Consider the following 22750-nt stretch of genomic DNA (forward strand, 5'->3'; position numbering starts at 1 on the left):
AAAATTAACTGAATGTCCTATAATTTAATCGATACAAATATTCGTTTACAAATTATTAACAAAGTTCTCGTGAAGTTGTAACATCTTTGTATACACTTCCACGATTCTGAAAAGAAAGTTTGTTAAATCATAAAAGAAATTGTTTGTGTCAGGTTTTTGGTATTACGTTAAAAAAGTCTTCAACCATCATTTTCTATTTTGTTACTAACATGTTAAATCGTAATTTAAATTCTGGAGTGCATAAGCATAGCTTATTGACTTAAAATTTTTGTTGAAATTCTATGTGAGAAGTCTTTTTTCATTGGCTTCGAATTTAGATAAACAAAACAAGCGCAGTCAATGTAATCAATATTATCTGATTCATTAGAAGATTCTTTAGGAATTCTTTGTAACGAAAAATATAGTACAAACATGTAATGATTTAATTTATATTGTTCATCTTATTATTATTCATACATTCTGAACAATGTAAAATTCTGAAGTTTTAATAATTGTTCGGACATCAACTTAAAAAAGTGTATAAATTTGTTAAAAAATATTGCGTAAAATGTTTCTATAAATTTTCTATAGATTCTTCATTTGTAAATTATTTGAAAAATGTTCAAGAAACTTTGGTCACTGTAAACCACTAACTCACTCCAGATTTTATAACGCTATAAATAGACTATGTCAGTAGAGTAAAGTCTTTCATAACACCAACCTAGCTCCTGTTTATGTTATAATCTACTTTTAAAGGGTAATTTCATCCCATAAAGAGAATGCAAGATTATCTTTCCCGTCGAATATCTCAAGAACGGTACGAGTAATGGAAAAACTTTAAACAAAAGTTGGATGTTATATCTGTGCTTACAAGATTAGGTAACGAAATTAACAAAAAATCAATACTTTTTCATTTACCTCTTTTACAACCCTTCAAATTTCACTTTAATTTTTTTAAATTTAGGTTGAAATGCTTTTCGGTAACCCCACTCTATTTTTCTAAATAGTTTATTTCATATATACTTTTTATAAAGAAATAAAGTGTCTATTATCTAAAGTTTCTAATCCGAATCCAGGATTTTCAAACTAAATTCCTAAAAACAGATATTGAATATACAGTTGTCAATTCCATTCTTTTTATCACAGTGTGAAGAAGAGTTGTATCTACTACGTATGTATAAATAATGAATAATGAATATATAACAAATAAATATTCTTCTTGTTTAGTTTATTTAACAACATAGTATCTAATCATGCTTAAATATGTTTTTCCATTATTCTTGAAAAATACGCACTTTTGAAATTGTGTCAGCTTCTATGTATAAAGATCATGCACTTTCATTTTCAAAAAATACACTTACACTTTTTAGACACATTTTTTAGACACTTTCTTTCATTTGAAACAAGTAAACGATTCGGTGTATTCCGTGACAGCAGCAATTTGAAACAATTTTTGTAGCTCCGACTTCTTGTAACAGTTGATCCTATTTCTTACTCAAAGATTATCAATCTCCGAGTAATGAGGGAGAACTAAAAACATAAAGTCCCGAGTTGCGACTGTTGTTCCAAGCGTGGCCGCGTTTTGATCTGTTCCACAAAACGGAATCCTTAGCTGCCGATGTCCGCCTGACCCCATTTCCCACGTCCTTGTTCCCTCGCTATCTCCAATGCATTAATCACTCCGACTGACTTCCCCCCCCCCCCCCTCCCCCCTCCTATTTTTCACATCTTTATTCACTTACATGCTGGGGCCATACAAAATCATTAAATAATCTGTTGTTATTTTACGTACAGCTAGATTAAAAATTCATTCATGCATTTCTAATCACCGTTGTGATATTCTTATTTACTGCTCCCTACAAAATTTCATTAATCAGTTAGCTGTTGCAATCTTTTTGAAATGTGTGCAAGTTACCGTAATTAAAATGCGCATGCTCGATTTTCTTTACATGTTGTTTAAATATGACGCTTCTATAAGATATATAATTTATCGAAAAATATCGGACTATATTTTAATATATGAACAATATCTTGAATCTTTTTGAAAGGAGTTATTAGAAAGGTAAGGAAGGAAATTGTTATTTTGTATGTAGATCACACAAGATGATTGGAGATGGAGACATGTGTAAAACATTGCATACTTTATAAACTGTGTTGTATTAAAGCAAGGATATCGTGTAAAAAAAATAATACTTGTAGACAAATAATAAATAGTGTATATGGGAACGAAAAAGTATGAAGCAAGATAATGGATTTTACATGAAATAATTATAAATAAATATGATATTGTTACTCAATTAACCTTTTAGGTACGGCTGGATTTTGCGCAAATAAAGTTTTTCATAACTAAATTACCATTTCTTCTTAATATATATTTTGTCCTGGACTTGGTTAGAGGGCGTGTTTTGGTGTGGAAGGTGTGTGTGGAAAGCGTGCGAAAAACCCTTTGTAAAGGTAGGAAATTCTCTCCTGTTTTAGGTAAGGAATAGGAAAGTGAGTAGGATAGCTTTAAAGCGTGTTGGGGAATTTGAAGGATTAGGAAAAGAGGTACAGTTTAGGATTAATTAAGGCAGCTAATACAGGAGAAGATTTTGTGGTTAGGTATAGAAAAACAATCGAACGTAGAAGTAATCGATAAGGTAGACTGGCCAGATCAAATCGGTAAAGAAGAGAAAACAATAGAGCGTAGAAGAAACCGATAAGGTAGATTGGCCAAAAAAAAATCGATAAGGAAGAGGCATAACGGCAAAGCAATACGCCTTCGGTAAAGTATAACCTGGTGGTTGAAGGGAAAATGGAAAAGGTAAGGGAAGTGAACGGATCGGCTCTGGATCAGAGCCGGGAAGAGATAACAGATAGAAAGGAGGAAGGAGGGTTAGGCAAAGAGACAGGGGGAGCAGAAAGTATAGAGAGAAAGATTGAGGAAACTCCAGGAATGGAAAGGAGGAAAAGAGGGAGACGATCTCTTGAAGAAAACGGTAGGACGGACAACCAAGGCTGCAGGAAACTGACGGAACTTTGGAAGGCGGATAAAGATGAAACGGAAGAAGAGACCCAGGAGGAAGACCAGGTATCAAAAAAAAAGGATAATAAGAAAACGCCTCAGAGACCGGACGCATCAGGAAAGGAAGAGGAAGATGAAGGTCTAGCCACCGGAATGTTAGGAATAATATTAAAGAAAATGGAAGGAATTCGTAGTGAAATTGCACAGGGAAGAATGGAATTGAAAAAAGAAATAAAGAGGGAAATGAAAGGATTAACGGACAGAATAGAAACGCTAGAAAGTGGATGGAAAAAGAAGGAGACAGAATTATGTAACAGGTTGGAAGGAGTGCTAAGAGGAATCGAGGAGCAGAAAAGGGAAGAGAAGCAGCGTAGAGAGGAGGAGAACCGAGAGCTAAGGACAGAAATTCTGCAAATGGTAGAGGAAAGACTGGGGAAGGGAGTAGGAAGGGGAGAGGAGAATGGAGTAAGAGGCCCGGAAGAGGAGGTGTGGAAGGAGGTAAAGAAACTGAAGAGGAGTATGCATCAGCAGGACAAAGAAAAACGAAAAAACAACGTAGTTATCAAAGGTTTAAGGATAAATAAAGAAAGTAGTAGAGGTGGAGTGGAGGGCTTTCTGAGGGAAGAATTAGGAGTAATCGGGGGAGTAAGCAAAGTGGAATGTAAAGGAGGAGAAGATAATAGAGTGATAATAGTAGAGATGAGTAGCTGGGAAAAGAAGCAAGAAGTCATGACGAAAAAAAGGAAGCTTGGCACAAAGAGGATATACATAGAGCATGACTTGACGGAAGAAGAAAGGAGAGTACAAAGATTAATAAGGGAGAAAGCAAGGAAACTGAAAGCGGAAGGTATGCAGGTAAAAATAGCATATAGGAAATTGAATATTCAAGGGAAATGGCATTATTGGAATGTGGAAACAGAAAAACTAGAAGTAAAGCAGGGTTTTTAAAAGCAGCCTCACGAAAAGATAAGGAAGTACAGGCAAGCGGTAAGGATGGAGGAGAAAGGCAGGGAGTAGCTAGGAGTAAACAAAGGTCAGGGGAGGTGGCCAAGAGGGGAAGACTTCTTTGGTGGAATGTAGCAGGGGTAGGAAATAAGGATAGGGAATTTTGGAAATTCGTCGATGGGTATGATTTCGTAGGGCTAACGGAGACATGGGTAGAAGCGAAAAGATGGGAAAGCTTAAAAAAGGTCTTGCCAAAAGGGTGGGACTGGAGATGCCAGTTTGCAAAAAGAGAAAAAAGAAGGGGAAGGGCGCGCGGGGGTATAATAGTAGGAATAAGGGAAGGATGGACTGTCACGGAAGAATGTAAAGAAGAGGAAGGTATGCTGGAAGTGAAAATTGAAATAGAGAATGAAACGTGGGACGTGTGGACAATTTACAACAATAAAAGAATAGAAAAGATAATAAAAGTGTTAGAAGAGAAAGCGGGAGAAGTAAGGGAGGAGGCACTAATAATAGGAGGAGATCTGAATGCTAGGACGGGAAGGGAGGGCGGCGTTTATATAGGGGAACCGCAGGAAGAGCAGAAAAATAGAAAGTCGAAAGACAAAATTAAAAATAGAGAAGGAGAAAGAATACTGCGGTTGATTGAAGAAAGGGGTTGGAACATTTTGAATGGCAATGTACAAGGAGACGAAGAAGGCGAGTACACGTGTATAGAAAAAAGAGGTGCATCAGTGATAGATTACGTAATTGTAAATGAGTTAGGTTGGGAAAGATCGGAAAAATTCTGGATAGGGAACAGGATTGAGTCGGATCATCAACCTCTGTGTTTGGAAATAGATGCAGTAGCAGGGAAGAGACAAGCAGAGGGAGGGAAACTGGAGAAGGAAGCAGTGTGTTGGAGCGAGGAAGCAGTGACAAAATATAAGGAACGAACGGGTGGAATGGTATTTGAAGAAGGAGGGGGAATAGAAGAGGAATGGCGAAGGCTGAAATCGGCGGTGAACAGGTGGATGATAAAGAAGAAGATTGTGACAAGGAAGTGGAAAATAGGGCAAAAATTTTGGTGGGATAGGGAGTGCACCAAACAGAAAAGGAAGGTAGATAGGTGGCTAAGGAGATGGAGGAAAGGTAAGATCCGGAGAGAAGAATATGTGGAAAGGAGGTCGGAATTCAGAAGACTCTGCGAAAGTAAAGAAAAAAAGAGAAAGGAAGAGGAGGAGAAGGAAATAAGATTGGCAAGGACAGAAAAGCAAATATGGAAATACATTAATAAGAATAGAAAGAGGAAGGGAAAAGTGGAAAATAATATCGCGTTGGAGAAGTGGAGAGAGCATTTCATGACGTTACTTGGGGGGGCTGAAGAGAGAGTAAAGGGAGAGGAAAGAGTGCTCCAAAAGACAGAAGATACGGAACCAGAATTGACGGAGGAGGAAATAGAGGAACAGATAAGGAACCTGAGGAAGAAGAAGGCGGCGGGAGGGGATGATATCCCGAACGAAGCGTGGCTGTATAGTGAGGGTGCGACGAGGAATAAGCTAAAAGAAATGATAAAGAAGGTCTGGAACGGAGAAGGCTTCCCGGAAGATTGGAGGAGCGCGGGCATTATCGCCATTTATAAAAAAGGGAATGCAGAAGTACCGGAGAACTATCGAGGTATAAGCTTGCTCTGCACAGCTTACAAAATTTACGCGGCAATCTTAAATGAAAGATTGAGGAAGGATGTGGAAGAGAAGGGCATTTTGCCAGATACGCAAGCGGGGTTTCGGAAACATAGAGGGACGATCGACAATGCGTACATACTACAGCATGTGGTAGAAAGGGAAACGATGAAAAAGAAAGGAAAGGTGTACGCATTGTTCGTAGATTTAAAAGCTGCTTTCGACACAGTGAAGAGAAGTAAGCTCTGGGAAGCCATGGCAGAGAGGGGTGTGAGGAAAGGACTAACGGAAAGGATTAAAGAAATATATACGGAAACGAGAAATGTGGTGAAGACAGACGAGGGAATGACTAAAGAGTTCTGGACAGGCGAGGGACTGAGACAGGGTTGCCCGCTCAGTCCCTCACTGTTCACTATTTTCTTGGCAGATATGGAAGAGCACATGAGGAAAGGCATTTTGGGGGGGATCGACGCAGGGAATCTTAGATTTTGGACTCTGGCATATGCAGACGACGTGGTGCTGGTGGCGAAGAGAGAGGAGGAGTTAAAAAGTATGATGAAGAGATTGGAGAGTTATCTGGACAGAAAGGAGCTGAATCTCAATGTGGAGAAAACGAAAGCAATGATATTCCGAAAGGGGGGAGGCAAGAACAAGGAAACGCAATGGAAATGGAAGGGAAGGGAGATAGAGGTGGTACAGGAATTCTGTTATCTGGGGATAATATTCCAGAGGAACGGTAATATGGATAAGCATATTAGAGAGAGGACGAAGAGGGCAAACGTAGTTTTAAATCAGGCATGGGGCATTGGGGAGAGGATATTTAAAGATAATTTTAGAATGAGAATGTTCCTTTTTGATATGTTGGTACTGGGGGTATTATTATACGGAGTAGAATTATGGGGGTACAGAGAAAGAGAAGCAGTAGAGCGGGTACAATTAAGATATATAAAGTGGACACTGGGCCTAGATGTTACTACGCCAAGTTACATAGTGCTGGAGGAGACAAAGAGAGTGAAAGTTAGCGTGTGTACAGGACATAGGGCTATAAGGTTTGAGGAGAATTTGAAGAGAGGTGGTGAAAGAAGAATTGCTGCAGAGTGTCTGAAGGAAAAAGAGAGAAATGAGGAGCTGAAAATCAAAAGCAGAATGGAAAGGGAGGAATATTTTAAGAGGAATGGATGGAGCCAAGAAGGTGTAAATCGGTTGAGGGATAGTGGAGAAGATGTGGGTTCAAGGTTGAGGAATAGAGATGTAGAGGTGCAGCAGCAGAAGCAATTCCGCAAAGTGGCACAGTCGAAATTTAACCCGCGGTACCAAAAAATAAAAATCTGGGTTCTTCCAGAGTACCTGAGCAGGGAAGGCAAAGGAGGATGCCAGAAATTAGTAGCGAGAGCAAGATGTGGAAATATGGAAAGATGGAACAGATATTGGGAGAAAGAGGAAGAAAGAAACTGTGACCTGTGTGGGGAGATGTTTGGGACACTGGAGCATCTCGTAAGAGATTGCAGGAAAACGGAAAGAGGAGTGACGATCGAGGAGGTAGTAAGCGGTAGAAAGAACGAGAAGGTGGAAGAATGGCTGGGCAAGGTAGATAAAAAGAGAAAAGAAAGGGCAAAGGAGAAGGCTTTATTAGGATTTTAGAGTAAGAAACGGTTTTTAGGCAGTAGGTAAATGAGATAAGTGTGTGAATGAAAATGTATATAATGAATGAAAGGTTAAGATAGAATTGTAGAGTTAGGTTTGTGTAAACCAAGTCCTATTTCTTGGCCGTGAGGCTGAAAATAAATATATTATATATATATATATTTTGTCCTTATATGTATATATAGTATTAATTACATACATTCTTTTCTTAGTGTATTGTACATGCACACTTTCACTTGAATCGTTTACTTTAATAATTAGTAAAACAATTGAGTAAAGCACGAAACATTCACGAAAGACACAATTACGACAATAATTAGAAAAGTTTATTGTATTTATTTCATTTTAATGATATTTAAATTGTTTTATTAATTTAACTATTCTTAAAAGATGTTCCCAAAAGTTTCACTTTCTCTACTGTTCTAAATATTACTTACATATCATCATTATACATGCATAGCACGCGAAATTTAGTGAATATTCCATATTATATAAAGCGACGTTACTTCATCAAATAATTAGAAATACGTAGTTACCTCCTATGAATATGGTTATAAGGCATACATATACATGGTAACCATTTTAGTAACTAATTCTAGTCACTAATTTATCTCAATAGATTCCATTGATCTCGCTGCTGTGCATATTTGAGTTTGATAATTCGGTAGAATTTAATTTGTCGGAGTAGTTGTTACTTTGTGACAGAAATTGATCACATGCTGGTATTTCTGACCATCCCCGTACTACATTCCTGCGGCGCGTTTATGGTCAAGAAATTCCCTTCGCTGTGCCATAGCTTGGACCTTGCAATATCGCGTCTCTTAATCGCGTATAACGAAACAAATGTTTCTATTTTTGATAATTCAGTGCGTAGAAACTCTAATATAATAAATATCTACTCACTGACCATTCATTGAAATTTCATAAAATCGCGAGAATTGTAGAAAAATCTTGTAGTTTAGACGTTCATATCATTACATCGCAGTATTTTCTCAAGCTTCCAAAAATTCTTTTCATAAAAAAATGTCTACAGAACCATGTACGTTTGGCATATATGATATTATAATAAGTGGATGCAATGACATTATACTATCTTCTGTTTTCATGAATTCATTGCGAATCTATGATTCAATCTTATCACAACATCTTTTAGAGAAAGTTCTTGATGCTACAGGTTATAGATTTTTTATCAAACTTTTTCGATTAACTTTTCCAAAAAATGAGACAAGTAGAAGGCAGTATAAGTTATGATTCTGAAATAAATAAAGTATACATATGTGGCGAGTTCAAGGATACTTCAACTTTGATGTCACCTGCAGATTTATCAGGTTCTTTAATTTAACATAATTTCTAGCAACAGTATAGCAAAAGTACATTCCTCTGTTACTTCTTCTTCATAATTATAGACATTATGCGTCGCAAGTTTTAACATTCACATTTTTGTTTTGGGATTTTCGAATAATCCCTTTGACGATTTTCTTTTACGTACAGGGCTCGGAAAGATCGTGCATTGAACATCCATGCCATGAGAGCTACAGTCAGTTCCATAAGTATTTGTTATTTATATCATATATTCGTTATTTATATCATATATTCGTTATATTATAAGAGAAATCTTTTGAAATCAAGGGATGCATGTAAAATTTTGCAATAAACCTTTTATTATGAATGAACAAATGTATATAGTTTATTTCTACCAGATTATAAGAAAATTGATTAACTAATAACAAAAGTATATTGATTTTACTCTTCGTAGTACGTAATAACAGACCACAAAAGTATTCGCAATATTCTTAGCAGAGTCGATTTTGTTATATTACACCGTCATTTCACATCGAAAATAATTTCCACAGTAGACAGCCGGTTGGGTGAATGCTAACAAAGTAGTCTAGTTCGAAACTTTGTTAGAATAACATCAATAATTAGAAATGAGACGAAAAAAGTCCGAGACTACTCTAGGAGAGCGTAAAATAATTTCTAAATTACACCAAGAAGGCAAAAGTTATGTTGAGATAGCAAAAATAGTAGACAGAAATAAATCGACGATTCAATTCATCATTAAACGGGTAAAAACAAGTGATAGTTTGTTAAATAACAAACGTACTGGAAGACCAAAGATTTTAACAGTTCGGGAAAGAAATACTGTTATACGTGAAGTGCAAAAAGATCCTGGAATTAGTGCGCCTAAGTTAGCTACAATATGTAACGACATGTTCAATAAGAAGGTTTCTGCTGAAACCTGTCGAAGAATATTGAGAAGTCAAAATTTTCATGGTCGAACACCGAGGAAGAAGCCCTTCATTAGTAAAATTAACAGGACAAAGACATTAGCATTTGTGAAGAAGTACAGAAATCAAAGTAATACCTTTTGGACAGATGTTATTTTCTCAGATGAGTCGAAATTTAATATTTCTGGATATGACGGAAGAGGAAAAGTTTGGAGAAAGCATAATACAGAACTAGAATTAGAAAATGTACAATCAACTGTAAAGTACGGCGGACGCTCCGTGATGGTGTAGGGCTGTATGGCGGCAACCGGAGTGGGCAAACTTGTCTTTATCGATGGAATTTTGGATGAGATAAAGTATAAAAATATACTCAAAGAAAATCTGCACTCAAGTGCGATTAAGCTTGGTCTGGGAGATGACTACTATTTTCAACGCGACAATGACCCGAAGCATACTACTCGGATTGTTCTTGAGTGGATACTTTACCACGTTCCTCATTTTTTTACATACACCTGCTCAGAGTCCAGATACAAATCCTGTAGAAAATTAATGGGCGGAAATAAATAAAAGACTACACAAGCATGAAATTTTCAATAAACAAATGCTAGAAAACAAAATTTTGGAAGTTTGGAATAGTATTGAACCAAATGTCACATTAAAACTGGTAGAAAGTAGGCTAAACCGATTAAACGATATAATAAGGTATGAAGGTGGACCCACTAAATGCTAGAAAATTAATATAAAGTAAAAAAGCTACCCTAATATGTGATTTTTTGACAAAATCTACACTGGTACGAATACTTTCGTAGACTGTTATTACATACTACAAGGTGTAAAATCAATATATTTTTGTTATTAGTTAATAAATTTTGTTATAATTTGGTATAAATAAACTTTATACATGTGTTCATTGAAAATAAAAAGTTTATTGCAAAATTTTACATGCATCCGTTGATTTAAACAGATTTCTCTTAAAAGCAATGACGGTACGAATACTTATGGGGCTGACTGTACATCTCCTGACTACCGCCGCAGCGTGTCACTACCCGCGTTGCTCCGATCGGCTCACAGTACCTCAGATGGATAACGTAGTAACTATTTGTGGCGCATTAGGAGGACGCTCGTATCCATAGATTTCCATATTACCCATAAATTACTATTGTTAATGAGTTTTTTGCCAGTTTCCGAATTCATTGAAATCAAATTTTACAGTAATCGAATTAAAATAAAATTAATGATTTAACACGTTGACGCCGATTGGTTAGACGTATCTGTTCCGTGAAGCGGCGTATATTTGCTTATTTTGCTTATATTTCACAAAATAGGTTTATGTTATTTTATGCCAACATATATACATAAATCCAATATTATGAACATAACATAATTATGTAATTTTTTTAAATTTCGGCCGCTAGCTCACGGAGAAAATCGTGAATATCGACGCTGACGTCGACGTGTTAAAAATTGTAAGAAATTATGATAAAGATATTGAAAGAACAGACTGTAGTATAAATAATAAAAATGTTAAACTTATACTTAATAGCAATAGAAACTTATAGACTTTTCACGGTAATATGTTTCTAATTTTTTACGAAAATATGTTACAATTGATTAGAATTTTCTAACCATCCGAAGCTGCCGCCTTGGCATGTGCAATGAAAGAAAATTGACAAGTGGCTAAACACAGGCCGTCGGATTACTCATCGTTACCATTTTCTATTCACCGAGTGTGACTGGTTTCCGTATGGGTCAGTGTTTCATTCAGTAGCAGCCGAGGACCCGTATTAATTACGCAATGATATTGAATGTGTGGATAGACTGCCGCGTTGATCTGATATAATCCAACGCGTATAAATCTCGCGTTCTTCGTTATCATCGCTGCAAAGGGTTTATAATTCGATTACTGAAACCGGCAGAAGAGCGTTTGATAAAACGTTACGCAAATCATTTGCCTGGTTACGAGTTTAATGTGACATCGATTAAATCCATGCGTAACTCGATGTTCGCGGCTTGTGAAATTGCATTCGCTGACAGGATGACACCGTTATCATCATAACGGTAATCAGAAGATAGGAATCATGGAAGAAGCACGCGAGTCTTCGTCGGTTGGATTAAATTTTTTGGTTTTCGATGTCAGAGGACGATTCAAGCCGAACGTACGGAGAAATGAAAATATTGAATATAAGAATTAATAAAGACGTCCATTTTTCAGCCATTTTAGGTCTTATCGTCGTAAGTTCTAGAATGGACGTCTTTAACATGTCTTGATACAGGACATTTTTAGGCCATTCATAGGACATTTGACAGAGCTTCATGATCTCCACCAGATGACTTTAAGACGTCTTAAAGACGTTCATTTTAGAATCTACGACGATCAGACCTAATCTGATAACAATAGTACATTATGCCAAGGTTCTGTCAAGGTATCTTTACGTCAATTAGCTGATTTTTCATACTTACGTCAAGGATAGTTTTGCTTTTCTCTCAAAATCACCACGTTGCATACTTCTGGAAGTTATTTTATATCATTTAAGAACATCATATTGTAAAAAATATTCCAAACAAAAATTGTGCAGTTTTTTACGTAGAATATGATTCTAAATAAAAAATATAGGATCATCGCAAGAAAAAAGATGACCTTGAAATATCTTTGAAAATAACCACGCATTAAAAAATTAGAAGTGCCATGTGACTCTTCATTTGAGATACTAAAAGTTACGTCAGTCCGTTTTTTTAAATCACATGTTTACCAGATTTTTTACAATTTCGTCTTAAATGAGACATTCTATATATGACATAATAGAAATAGTAACAAGAATATTTTAAATACTGTAATTATACATGTGTCACTAGAGAAGCGTACGATAACTTTTAATTAAGTCTTCTTTCATATTCAACCATATGATCGGGAATATAGTTCGCGGGAATAATCGATATCCATTAAAATAAGCGAGTAAGCGAAAATGGACGCAGCTATCATTTTAGCCAGACGGACATAGAATTCATTTCATCCTCGTCGCCGGGCGACTATCACGAACTGTCTGCGTGGAGAATATATGAGCCTCGAGTAAATAGCAGTTTGGTCACAAAACGTAACTGCAACGGATATTAAACTCTCGACCAATTAACAGGGGCGAAGTGGGCACACCTAACTGACAGGCAGTCAATTATAACTTGAAAGTGCAACGGACGTTACCAGGGTTCGTTTGAAGGACCAGCTATCATTGCCATCATATTGTTGTTGAAGTTCTTCGATTGCTAAATGTATGCAAAAACAAGTATGAAGTAATAACGTCCTAATGGACAATTTTAACAAATTAAATATGTTAAAAGTTGACACTTCGTATTTTGACCTTTACCATGAAAGTCAAAGTAATTAGTGTTGTTTCGGAAAGTGCGAGATTAAACAGCAAGCTTTTTTCGAGGAATAAAATAATTTTGTATTTTTCGGTTCGTGCATATTTCGTCACGCCTAATTAAACAAGTTTACATCGAGAGAATAACAATTTCTCTGAATTTATTGTATCTAACGGACCCACTAAAAACATGAGAATATTTACGAATTTATTTATATGATTAACAAATTTACGAATGTAGACGTAAAAATAGCTTGTTTAGTGTGTAGTTCAGGATGGAAATAAACTTTATGTTCAAACTGGATAAAACGTTTGATCACGTGATAGATGGCATAGCAGATTAATGTCAGCTTGATATTTTTGGTAGAGCTAACAATTCGAGCAGGATACGTTTATTTTCGACGAATTGAGCGGTATAATATTGAATTGTCAATTACGATCTGCGCGCTTCATCCTGCTATCTGTGTTAGTCCTATGCATTTCTGCAGTAATAATTAGATTGTTTACTATTGACTCGTGAAACTGAGCCACTTGGGGAATAAACAACTGCATCGTTGTGCGGAACATGAAATATTAGTTTACAAAATGCATGATTGAATGTAGTCGTACATATTGATCAGTATGTAGAATAATTTGTATCCACTTTACAAGCAGACATATTTTTACAAAGCTTGTTCCAATTACTTTGTTTATTAATATCACTCTGTTTTACCATGCAGAATGATTTCCTTTACCATTTTGATTTATTGGCAACTAATTACAATAATCGACTGCCAAAATCGGTGCAGAGATAAGGACTGCATTAGATCTCTGCTGACCTATGCATAATCTGGGTTACATGCAGATAATTAATCATGGTGGCAAGTTAGTTAACGGTTCAAGGTCATTCGAGCATAAATTCAACAACTACGTTTATTTGTGAATCGCTCTATCTTTCAGGACGTTCATTTAAAATTATGGTCTTAATCTAAGGTTCCCGGGTTTATTTATTTCTTTATTTTACGTACATATATTGGGTGGACCATTAATGTATATGATGTAGTTAATTTAGCTGGATCGATAGCGTTAGTGTTAATAAGAAGATGAATTCTATTAATGTTAAACTCAAACCGCCATTCTTAAAGCGTTTTAGAAAAGAAGTATGAACGTCAGTAAAATTTGACACCTTCACTACTGCAAATTGATCGACTATTTGGTTCAGTAGGGGTCAGGTGTGAAATTTTTGGCATGCGGTGTATGCACTTGCGAAAGCTTCGGTAACGATCCAGAGGCCATAAACGAGCGCATAGGTGACTCTCTTATGTCACAAGAACCGATATCGAAAATTCCGATGTCCTGGCTGCAGTTGCCTAACGTAGGAAGTATCGAGACATGAAACACGACGTAGACGACATACGGTTTAAGTAATAGTTCCTGCTCTGCATTTCATTACGATTAACATATGCAAATGTCCCATTAAAGCACTTTATCGTCGGCGAATTGCCATATATAAAGGACTTTCACCCCATTTCTAAAGCCGCGGTGTTATTTCAGATCTGTATACATTAAGTTATTCGAAAACATTTCAGTCATTCAATCAATATTATTGAAGAGCCGAAGGAGCTTATCAAAACCAATTTCAATTCTCGATCACCATATTCATTCAGGGTTAAATTATTAATCATTTCTAACTGAATAGAAACACTATTTATTTAAATAAAAGCGTATTAACCTCTTCAGGAATGAATTTTTATAGTAGGGAACAATCGATTTAATTGTTTCTTTTTCATTTATCATCCATTTTATTTCATTCGACGAGGTTTTTTCGGTATTGCCGAAGGATTCTGTAGCGAATAGTTCCTCAACTGATTCTCATTTTCCTTATTCTCAGAAAAATCATAATTTTAAGAAAACTAAACGTACACATACGTGGCAGTATCCTTGAAGAGCTTAATAACTTTGTCATATAAGGGTACAATAAACAAGTAACTAACAATTGCACACATTCTAATATTTATTTAAGGAACACTGATAAAAGAGCTCCCTGTAAAAAATCACAATAGGATTGTTTTAGTAAAATAATGGCGAGAAAAAGGTTTATTCTTTTATTGTTATTTTCGTCCTTTCACGACACGCAGCTGTTTTACTTTTACGGTAACTGTTTGAGAAAAGGAAAACTAGTTTGCACATAGCCGAAACAGTTGCTGTTGAAAACCGAAAGCAACCGCCGCGAGCGTTAAGTATTCTAGAAACAAGACATACGTTCAAAATAGTTCAATGTTGTCTTCCTGGAAATCCACCTGTGGCTTTTACTTTGTAGCTTCAGCGAGTTCTCTTTGTTCGTGGTGATCCATTTCGTATTGCAGTGACGCTAATGTATTATACCTCGCCGGTGATGCAGGCGTTGTAATAAATTAGACCAGCCTTCATTGCTGTTCGCGATACTTTAAAGCGAAATACTATTGTGAGCGTTTGAAGAAATCATGATTTTTTAAGATTAAATTCTTCAAATCAACAATCTATGATATGATATTCATGATATCAATGATCAGTGTTGATATACAAAACTTGAAATGTCTCTTTTTGAAAGGATGTTTTTCAACAGGATGACCTCGATACCTCAAAATCTGCTAACCAATTCCATTTAGAATTCAAGTGTACATTTAGTATATTTATGTCTATCACCAATACTACTACCAATTAAAAATTGTTCTTCTTTACAGTTTTGAGGCTCCTAATATTAAAAAATCAATAGGAAAATTCAATCATTTCAAAATGTCGCCATTTTTTTAATTATCCACATTTTCGCTTGTTTTAAACCCTGCTATAGCCAGACTTACACTTATTAAAGATCATACACATTTTTTCATTTCAGTTAGTCAAAATGACTGTAATTATAGTCGCTGTATGACGATCTCTTTGAAGTTCGACTATGTACCAAAGTAGTCAGTGTCACCAATTTTAATTTTTTTTTTTTATCCAAAATATTTTTAAATCGTTTGAATTTGTAAAATTTCCAAATAGAACAGGTTTATTTTTGTCGCACTGCTTATAATGAGAAAAGTTCAGTGACAAAACTACGAATTGTAAGTTCATAATTGTGAATATGGAGATATATGTTAAAATGTATACGTATATTAGATTGCCCCATAAGTTTCTTCCGCGCTACGCTAAGAGTAACTCTAAGTGGCTGTATTTATATAAATATCCAGGCTTATCCCTTAACCGTTTATGGCATCGGTTTCAGTCGCCCCGGAGCTATTGCAAAGTGCGTTTCGTTGGTGACAAAGTCTCTTCTCAAATTTTTTCTGCACCGTTCAATATGGAGAGCCAAAATAAGCATTTGCGACATGTTACGCTTCATTGCTTTAAAAAAGGCAATAGTGCAGAGGACACTGCCGACGAGATTTACACCGTTTACGGGAGTGGTACTACGACTATCAGGACCATCCGCAATTGGTTTAAAAAATTTCGAGTTAAAAGATGAAGACCGCAGTGGCCGCCCAGCAACGACGTATACGGACATTATCAAGCTGTGCTCACTGAAAATCCGCGATATAGTGTGCATGAGATAGTGGATGCCGCTAATATACCCAAGACAACGGTACATAAGCATTTAATCAAGATGCGATGTGCGAATCGAAATGAAGTTTGGGTTCCACACGGAGACCGGCCTTATGAACCGCCTCTCTACGTGCGATTTGCTTCTCCAGCGACATGAGAGGGATCCTTTCTTAAAGAGGCTTTTCATTGGAAACGAGATTTGGATTTTATACCAAATTTTGCATCGAAAACACGCTTGATCTAAGGAAAATAGACCTTCAACTGTTGCGAAGACTGGACTTCAACCGAAGGAGGTTCTTTTGTGCATTTGGTGGGACTGGAAAGGTGTAGTGTATTACGAGCTCCTTCCTTAAGGCGATACGATTAATGCTGACAGATATTGCAATCAACTGGATGAATTAAAAAGCTGCCATAGCAGAAAAACGGCCAGAATTGTCGATCCGACGAGGCGTCGTTTTCCATTGCGACAACGCAAGACCGCATGTTGCGTTGGGCGTAATGCAAAAATTATTACAGTTTTATTGGGACGTTCTACCTCATCCTCCTAGCTCCCCAGACCTTGCTCCATACGATTATCACTTGTTCCTCTCCTTTAAAAATTCTCTCCGTGGTAAATCTTTCAAATCCATAAGCGAAATAAAAACGCACCTAGATGAATATTGTGCTTCAAGAATTTTGGAAAGAGGGCATAATGAGGCTTCCTGAGATATGGAAGAAGGTTATAGAACAGAACGGTTTATATATAACATAATAAATTGCACCTTAAACAAAACAAATATCTAGTATTCATTTCACATCCAAAAAAGGGAAGAAACTTATGGTACACCCTAATATTACCAAAATGTATATGTTACCGGCATTGTCTGAAAAGCCGACATTCTGCAGCAAGCCTAGGCCTTATACAGTATAAAGCCCGGCGTTTATAGGTAATGTATGAAATGTGATGATTATTACATACATTCTCTAAGGATTGTACATGATACCTAGGCGTTCTATAGAATGACAAATGCTATGAAAAGTATGAAAAAAGGTCCTGATCAGACTATGTCAAGGTTATGTCAAAGTTATGTTAATGAAATATGAATCGTTTCCTACATTGCCTAAAATCATTGGATATTATATGTATATGTACAGTGCCTAGACATTCTATTGTATTTGCGACACATACAAATGGAATGTTATGGATCTTTGTACACGAAGTTTCTGGATTTGAAAGATCGTCGATATCACGTTTGTAATTTCGAGATTCAGTAACTTCGGTAGAGTAGTGTAGCATAGTCATGGCAGTGAATAAGTACATCGAATCATGGTTTGCATTTGGTATTCCAGGGCAAACAACCGACATCTTGATACTATCTAGTATTTGTAACGTTCCTTGGGAACACTATCTCCAAGATCTTTCAGAATGTAAGGAGCCGTGACTATTACATAATAAAATGCAGAAAAGCAGAATACACAAAGGCTTATAATTGTTATAGAATATGCCAGTTTTGATTACAGTTCTTTGTAACAGATATTATGCCAGTCGTGAAGTCGTATTAACGCCGTCGTGAAGTGTGTGTATGTATGTGTGTGACAACGCGTGATCTCCCTGCGTACGCGCCGATCCCCACTCGATAGCGATCGAAGGAGGTCGATGCGAGAACAGAATTCGGCACTGTGCGTTTGGAAGTGTGAGAAATCGTATCAAGTAATCTTCAGCCGTGCGAAAAACGTTGTAGTTAGTGGGTCAAACCGACCGGACGAGACAAGGCAAACCGACCTGTCCGTCTCCTAATCTGCAAGCGCTCCAAAACCGGGGAGTCGCGAACGTAAAACCGCGTCGCGGCACTGTACGTGCGTTGATAAAAAGAAAGAATTCTCGCGTCCGCGCCGCAGTCAATTATTTAATTCATCTCATCAATTAATACCAGACCCTTTGTGAACATATTTGCGTCGTAGCGCGGAACACCGCCCTATATTGTAAATCGACCTCGCCGTCGTTTCCGAGCAGAAGTTTGTAAACAACGTGCTCCTGCGGACGACCCGTACTTGGCGAGAAATCGACATTCGCGCAATATAAAATTAAATTAATCTATACGTAAGAATTATCTAATTAAAATTTATTATTCATCCCTCAGGCAGATTCTTACGTCCAGTGACACGAACTACACGTAAATCGCCGACGCGGACAGTAACCGGGCGTGTCGGTTAGAAGAATTTCCGCCTATTCCCCGCGTGTAAATTGGACCCGGTTACAAGTCCTATAACTGCTAGCTTTTAGTTCCGAGTATTGCCTCTGTGTGATTAATAAAAACATGTCTTACCAGTAATTCAAAGTATTACAAAGATTTTATATCAGACGGATATATGGCTAAAATAGAAATAGACTACATAAAATAAAAGTATATCCAAAGTGCATATCAGAATTAACAAAATAGCGATTACAGAACTATAACAGAAACCCATATAAGTCAGAATCAGTGCAGTTACGAAAAGTCACTACACAAGGATACGCAGAGTTCTGCGCAGGGGCATGGGGAACCTTAATTTACCAGGTGAACATTGTAATTCTGAACTACGATGGCGACGCGACGCAGAGCCTCTGTCTGATCGTAGTTCAGAATTGTAATGTTAGTCAGGTAAACGTCCCACGCCGCTGTGCGCGACACCGCGCATGCGTCGTCGGCTCTTACTCCTTGCATTCAGAACCGATATACATATAACAATTTGAAGCAATTATTTTTTCTCAATCTTAGGTTAGAACTGAAGGATTTATCCTCGAAAAACGCAGAAGTTGAATTTTAAAATTCTCGACGTTGAATAATAGATATATCACTAAATCAAATTTATTAAACCCAAATTTAAAAGCCGTTTTCAGCCATTCATCGTGGACAGTGGCTGATGGGAAGAAGTATCAAATATTTTCGCAAGTTAAGATCAACCCATGCGAAATAGAGGCAGTTAGCGATATTTGGCACGGCTAACTACCCGACCGAATCCGCCAATCGGAAATCAAATGCAAGGGATTCCGACGAAATGCACGCGACCATTGTAAACACGTCGTTTCCGTTCAAAATAACTGCCGATGATCATTTCCGACGCAGCGTTCCAAGACGAGGAAACCGACGTTCCAGCACGAAAATAAAGTGGACTCGCAGGGTAAACAGAATTGAAGAAGAATATTCGTCACCCGTTTACGGCTGCTGTTCCCAAGTCACGTTCGCCCAACCTAAGCCGACACATACAGAGATATCTAGCAAGGTCATCGTCGTCTCTTCTCTTACCGGTGTACTCTAAGCCGCATATATTGACCCGTCATGACACTTTTGGCGAAACGTGCCCACGGGACGTTAATTTCAACGCCCCTGGAAAAGGGGACAATGTGTCCTTCTTGCAACTGGTCGGAGGAGCGTGCGTAGTTCATCTCAGGCGTCGAGTAAACGTGGTAATATACTTTTGTTTTCGGTTGACTGGCCGGATATAGTGCAATTTTGCTCAGTGTCCACGTCGCCATGTGAACATTTTACGATTTTCGCTTCCTGCTGCTTCGACTTTCGTCCAGCAATTCTTACTTCCTTGAAATATTGTAGAATAATCAGTATTGGGCTTCGTTATACGTCAGAAATTGTTTTATCTATTTATTTTAATAATTCTTTATTCCGTCTATTTATTTTAATAATTCTTTATTCCGTCTACTTATTCGAATAATTCTTTATTAAGAAAGAATTATTATTCCGATGGTAATGCGAATAATTGTCGACAGTTTCTGTTTTTATGTAATTTTATAAGAACCCATTAAAGATTTGTTCAATTTCAACTATTTATAGAATTATAAATTGCCGATGCCATCCTCTGCACCCTTGGAAACATTATTAAATTTAGTTATGCATCAGTGATCCAATACAACATTTGAAGAAAGGAATATGATATAAATTAATAGATAAAGTATAGAAAAACATTTTGTATTCCATCATGTATGACTAAATTCTTGTTTTATTGAAATGTTATTCGAATCATCGAGATAAATTAATTTTCTTCAATTATTATTTAAAGTTTATGGTTAAGCATATACTTATTTCACGGTATAGTGAATGAATTTCATCTGACATAGGAAGTAGGGATAAAAAACTTAATTTATAAAATGTCTTGATTATATAATAATGACAATTTGAAACGGAAAATTATTAATGAATACTGTTTGGGCTTTACGTTAAAAGCATTCATTTGTATTTACATTCCCTACAACGTATTTATGGGACCTTTATGCATTATTTTTAATTAGTTACGAAGACATCCGTGAAAATCTTTTCCTTTTGATTTCAAGGAATGCAATTTTTTATTAAACAAATTTTATAACGTTATTTAAAATACAATGGACTAGCATCATTGTGCCTAATGTGTACTAGAATGATTACTATTGTCAATTATTGAATATTAAATATTGGATAAAATAAAGGAAATATGCACCGACGCCGTAGAAAAGGGACAAAGTGACACTATCAATATGAAATAATACTATCAAGAACGTAAAATGATATTATCCTGAAAGTGGACGTACACTGCTATTCAAAAGTTTGTGGATACTTTTTTTAACGGCTACCAGTGGATGATACGTACTCTGAAAACTGCTACTTTTGGCCTCCGTTCGATAATATTAATTTACATCATAGATTCACATAAAGTAACAACTGTCCACATACTTTTAAATGATAGTACACGCGACATACAAGGTTTTCCCTTGCCAGCACATATTTAATAAATACACCTGTTGGAATAGTAAGTACCTGTTGGGCTCGGCGTAAGCTTCAGCATAGTCAGCCTGACCTGATCCTGTGTGAAAACGTACTTGTCCAAAAAGGTGAATCTTGTGTATTCTTTCCCCTTAGTGCGGCCCTTGTTCAAGTTGCTGATCACATCCTTCAGCTTTTTCTTGTATTCGCGCACGACGAAATTCGAGTGCGGCACTACGACTCCGATGTTTATAGTTTCATTGCGGTTGCCGTGACTTCGTGACGGTTCGTGAGCCGCAGCGTCGCCGATCGCCGACCTCCGCTCGCAACTGGTGGAGACCACGAGCGTGCCAACCACCAAAAACAGCTCGACTCGCATCTTTCCTCCTCTTCGACGTCCCTCAGTTTCGTAACATTCTTCTCATCCGCGAACACCGCGATTCATACTCGCGAGAATATAAGAAGATCATTTCCACAGCGTGCTCCCGGGCTCGGAAGGTAACCAGGAAGTGTCGGACATCCTGAGAAGCATTCTCGACGAGTTACTTCTTTGCACCAGCGAAAGAATCTTGGTAGATAAGTCGAGAACTTGTTCCAGTCTCTTCGCTTCGCACCGATGAAATGAAGTTTTAATTAAAATGATCGACGACACTGGCAGCATAGTTTTTGACGTCTTAGGTAGTTCGTGGATATTTGCAACGTCCTAGACATTTTGTACGACGATGTAGATTTCTGGGTAGAACTGTTCGATCGTTCGTCGCGTATTCCATCCACCGAGGGTTATCATTCCCAAAATTCTATTGCAATTGCGATCTCGATTGAAATTCTCTACGCGCTGTCTTCTCAACTTGGCTTGATTCCGATGAGACAGCTGCTACAGATATTTCCTGAATATACACGCGAATGTACTATTTCAGGTGACTATTTTCAAACAGCTACTTTCTATCTTTTATTGGAGGAAGACAAAATTTGATCTCTCAGTTACGTGGCGTTTTGTTTCTTGAACAGGTGCTGTCAATATCCAATGGATAGCGTCGTTTTCTTGTTGCTTCGCCCGATCGTACGAAGCGGTTAATGAATCGGAAGACACTGGAAAAAGAATTTCATTGTTCACATCCTACTAGAATAATCGAGCTTGTACGGTGTCGTTGGTGAAGCCTCGGATAGCTAATCAAATTCGCATTGTACGGTCTGCGGCATCTGTTTTTGCGAATATGTTCCTTTGAAATGTTAGAATAAGTGAAATGCCTTGCGAAGTCTACGTCATATACGGTTGATATAGTTGCTTGTTTCAGATTTAAGAATAAATATTCAATGGTAGTAGAAAGTCAACGGTATGCGTAGAAAGTTGAAAGAGAGTTTTGAGATATTTGCGACAATTTGTTTAAAGATATAACAATGGTATCTCTAAGTCAGACCTAAAAGTGGCTATACACATTTAAGTATACCTGAGAAGTTCACTTGCATAGTTATATCTGGTTTTAAGTACTCTTTCAAAAGATAAGATTGCATTCGAGATGTTATGTGAGACGTGTAATTATTTTTTGAATTCCGACTAACGAGTAGCTTTAAAATGTTACGAGCCGAGGGCCGGCGCACACGTGGCCGGAGATAAATGAGTTTGTGCGGATATTTTGAAAGGAATGCGTGGACTGGCCAATGCCTATTTCATCACCGG

General features: G+C 37.1%; 1 protein-coding gene across 1 annotated transcript in view; it reads right to left on the bottom strand.

Annotated features, from left to right (window-relative positions):
- The window catches only part of Nmdar2 (glutamate ionotropic receptor NMDA type subunit 2), a 136286-nt gene extending 115050 nt beyond the window's left edge, over positions 1 to 21236 (bottom strand). The window contains 1 exon segment of the mRNA XM_078184810.1: positions 21127 to 21236. Coding sequence (XP_078040936.1) covers positions 21127 to 21154 — 28 coding nt within the window. The 5' untranslated portion in view covers positions 21155 to 21236.
- Positions 21237 to 22750: the final 1514 nt, after the last annotated feature.

The sequence above is a fragment of the Augochlora pura genome, chromosome 7 (assembly GCF_028453695.1).
Source record: "Augochlora pura isolate Apur16 chromosome 7, APUR_v2.2.1, whole genome shotgun sequence".
Classification (NCBI taxonomy): domain Eukaryota; kingdom Metazoa; phylum Arthropoda; class Insecta; order Hymenoptera; family Halictidae; genus Augochlora; species Augochlora pura.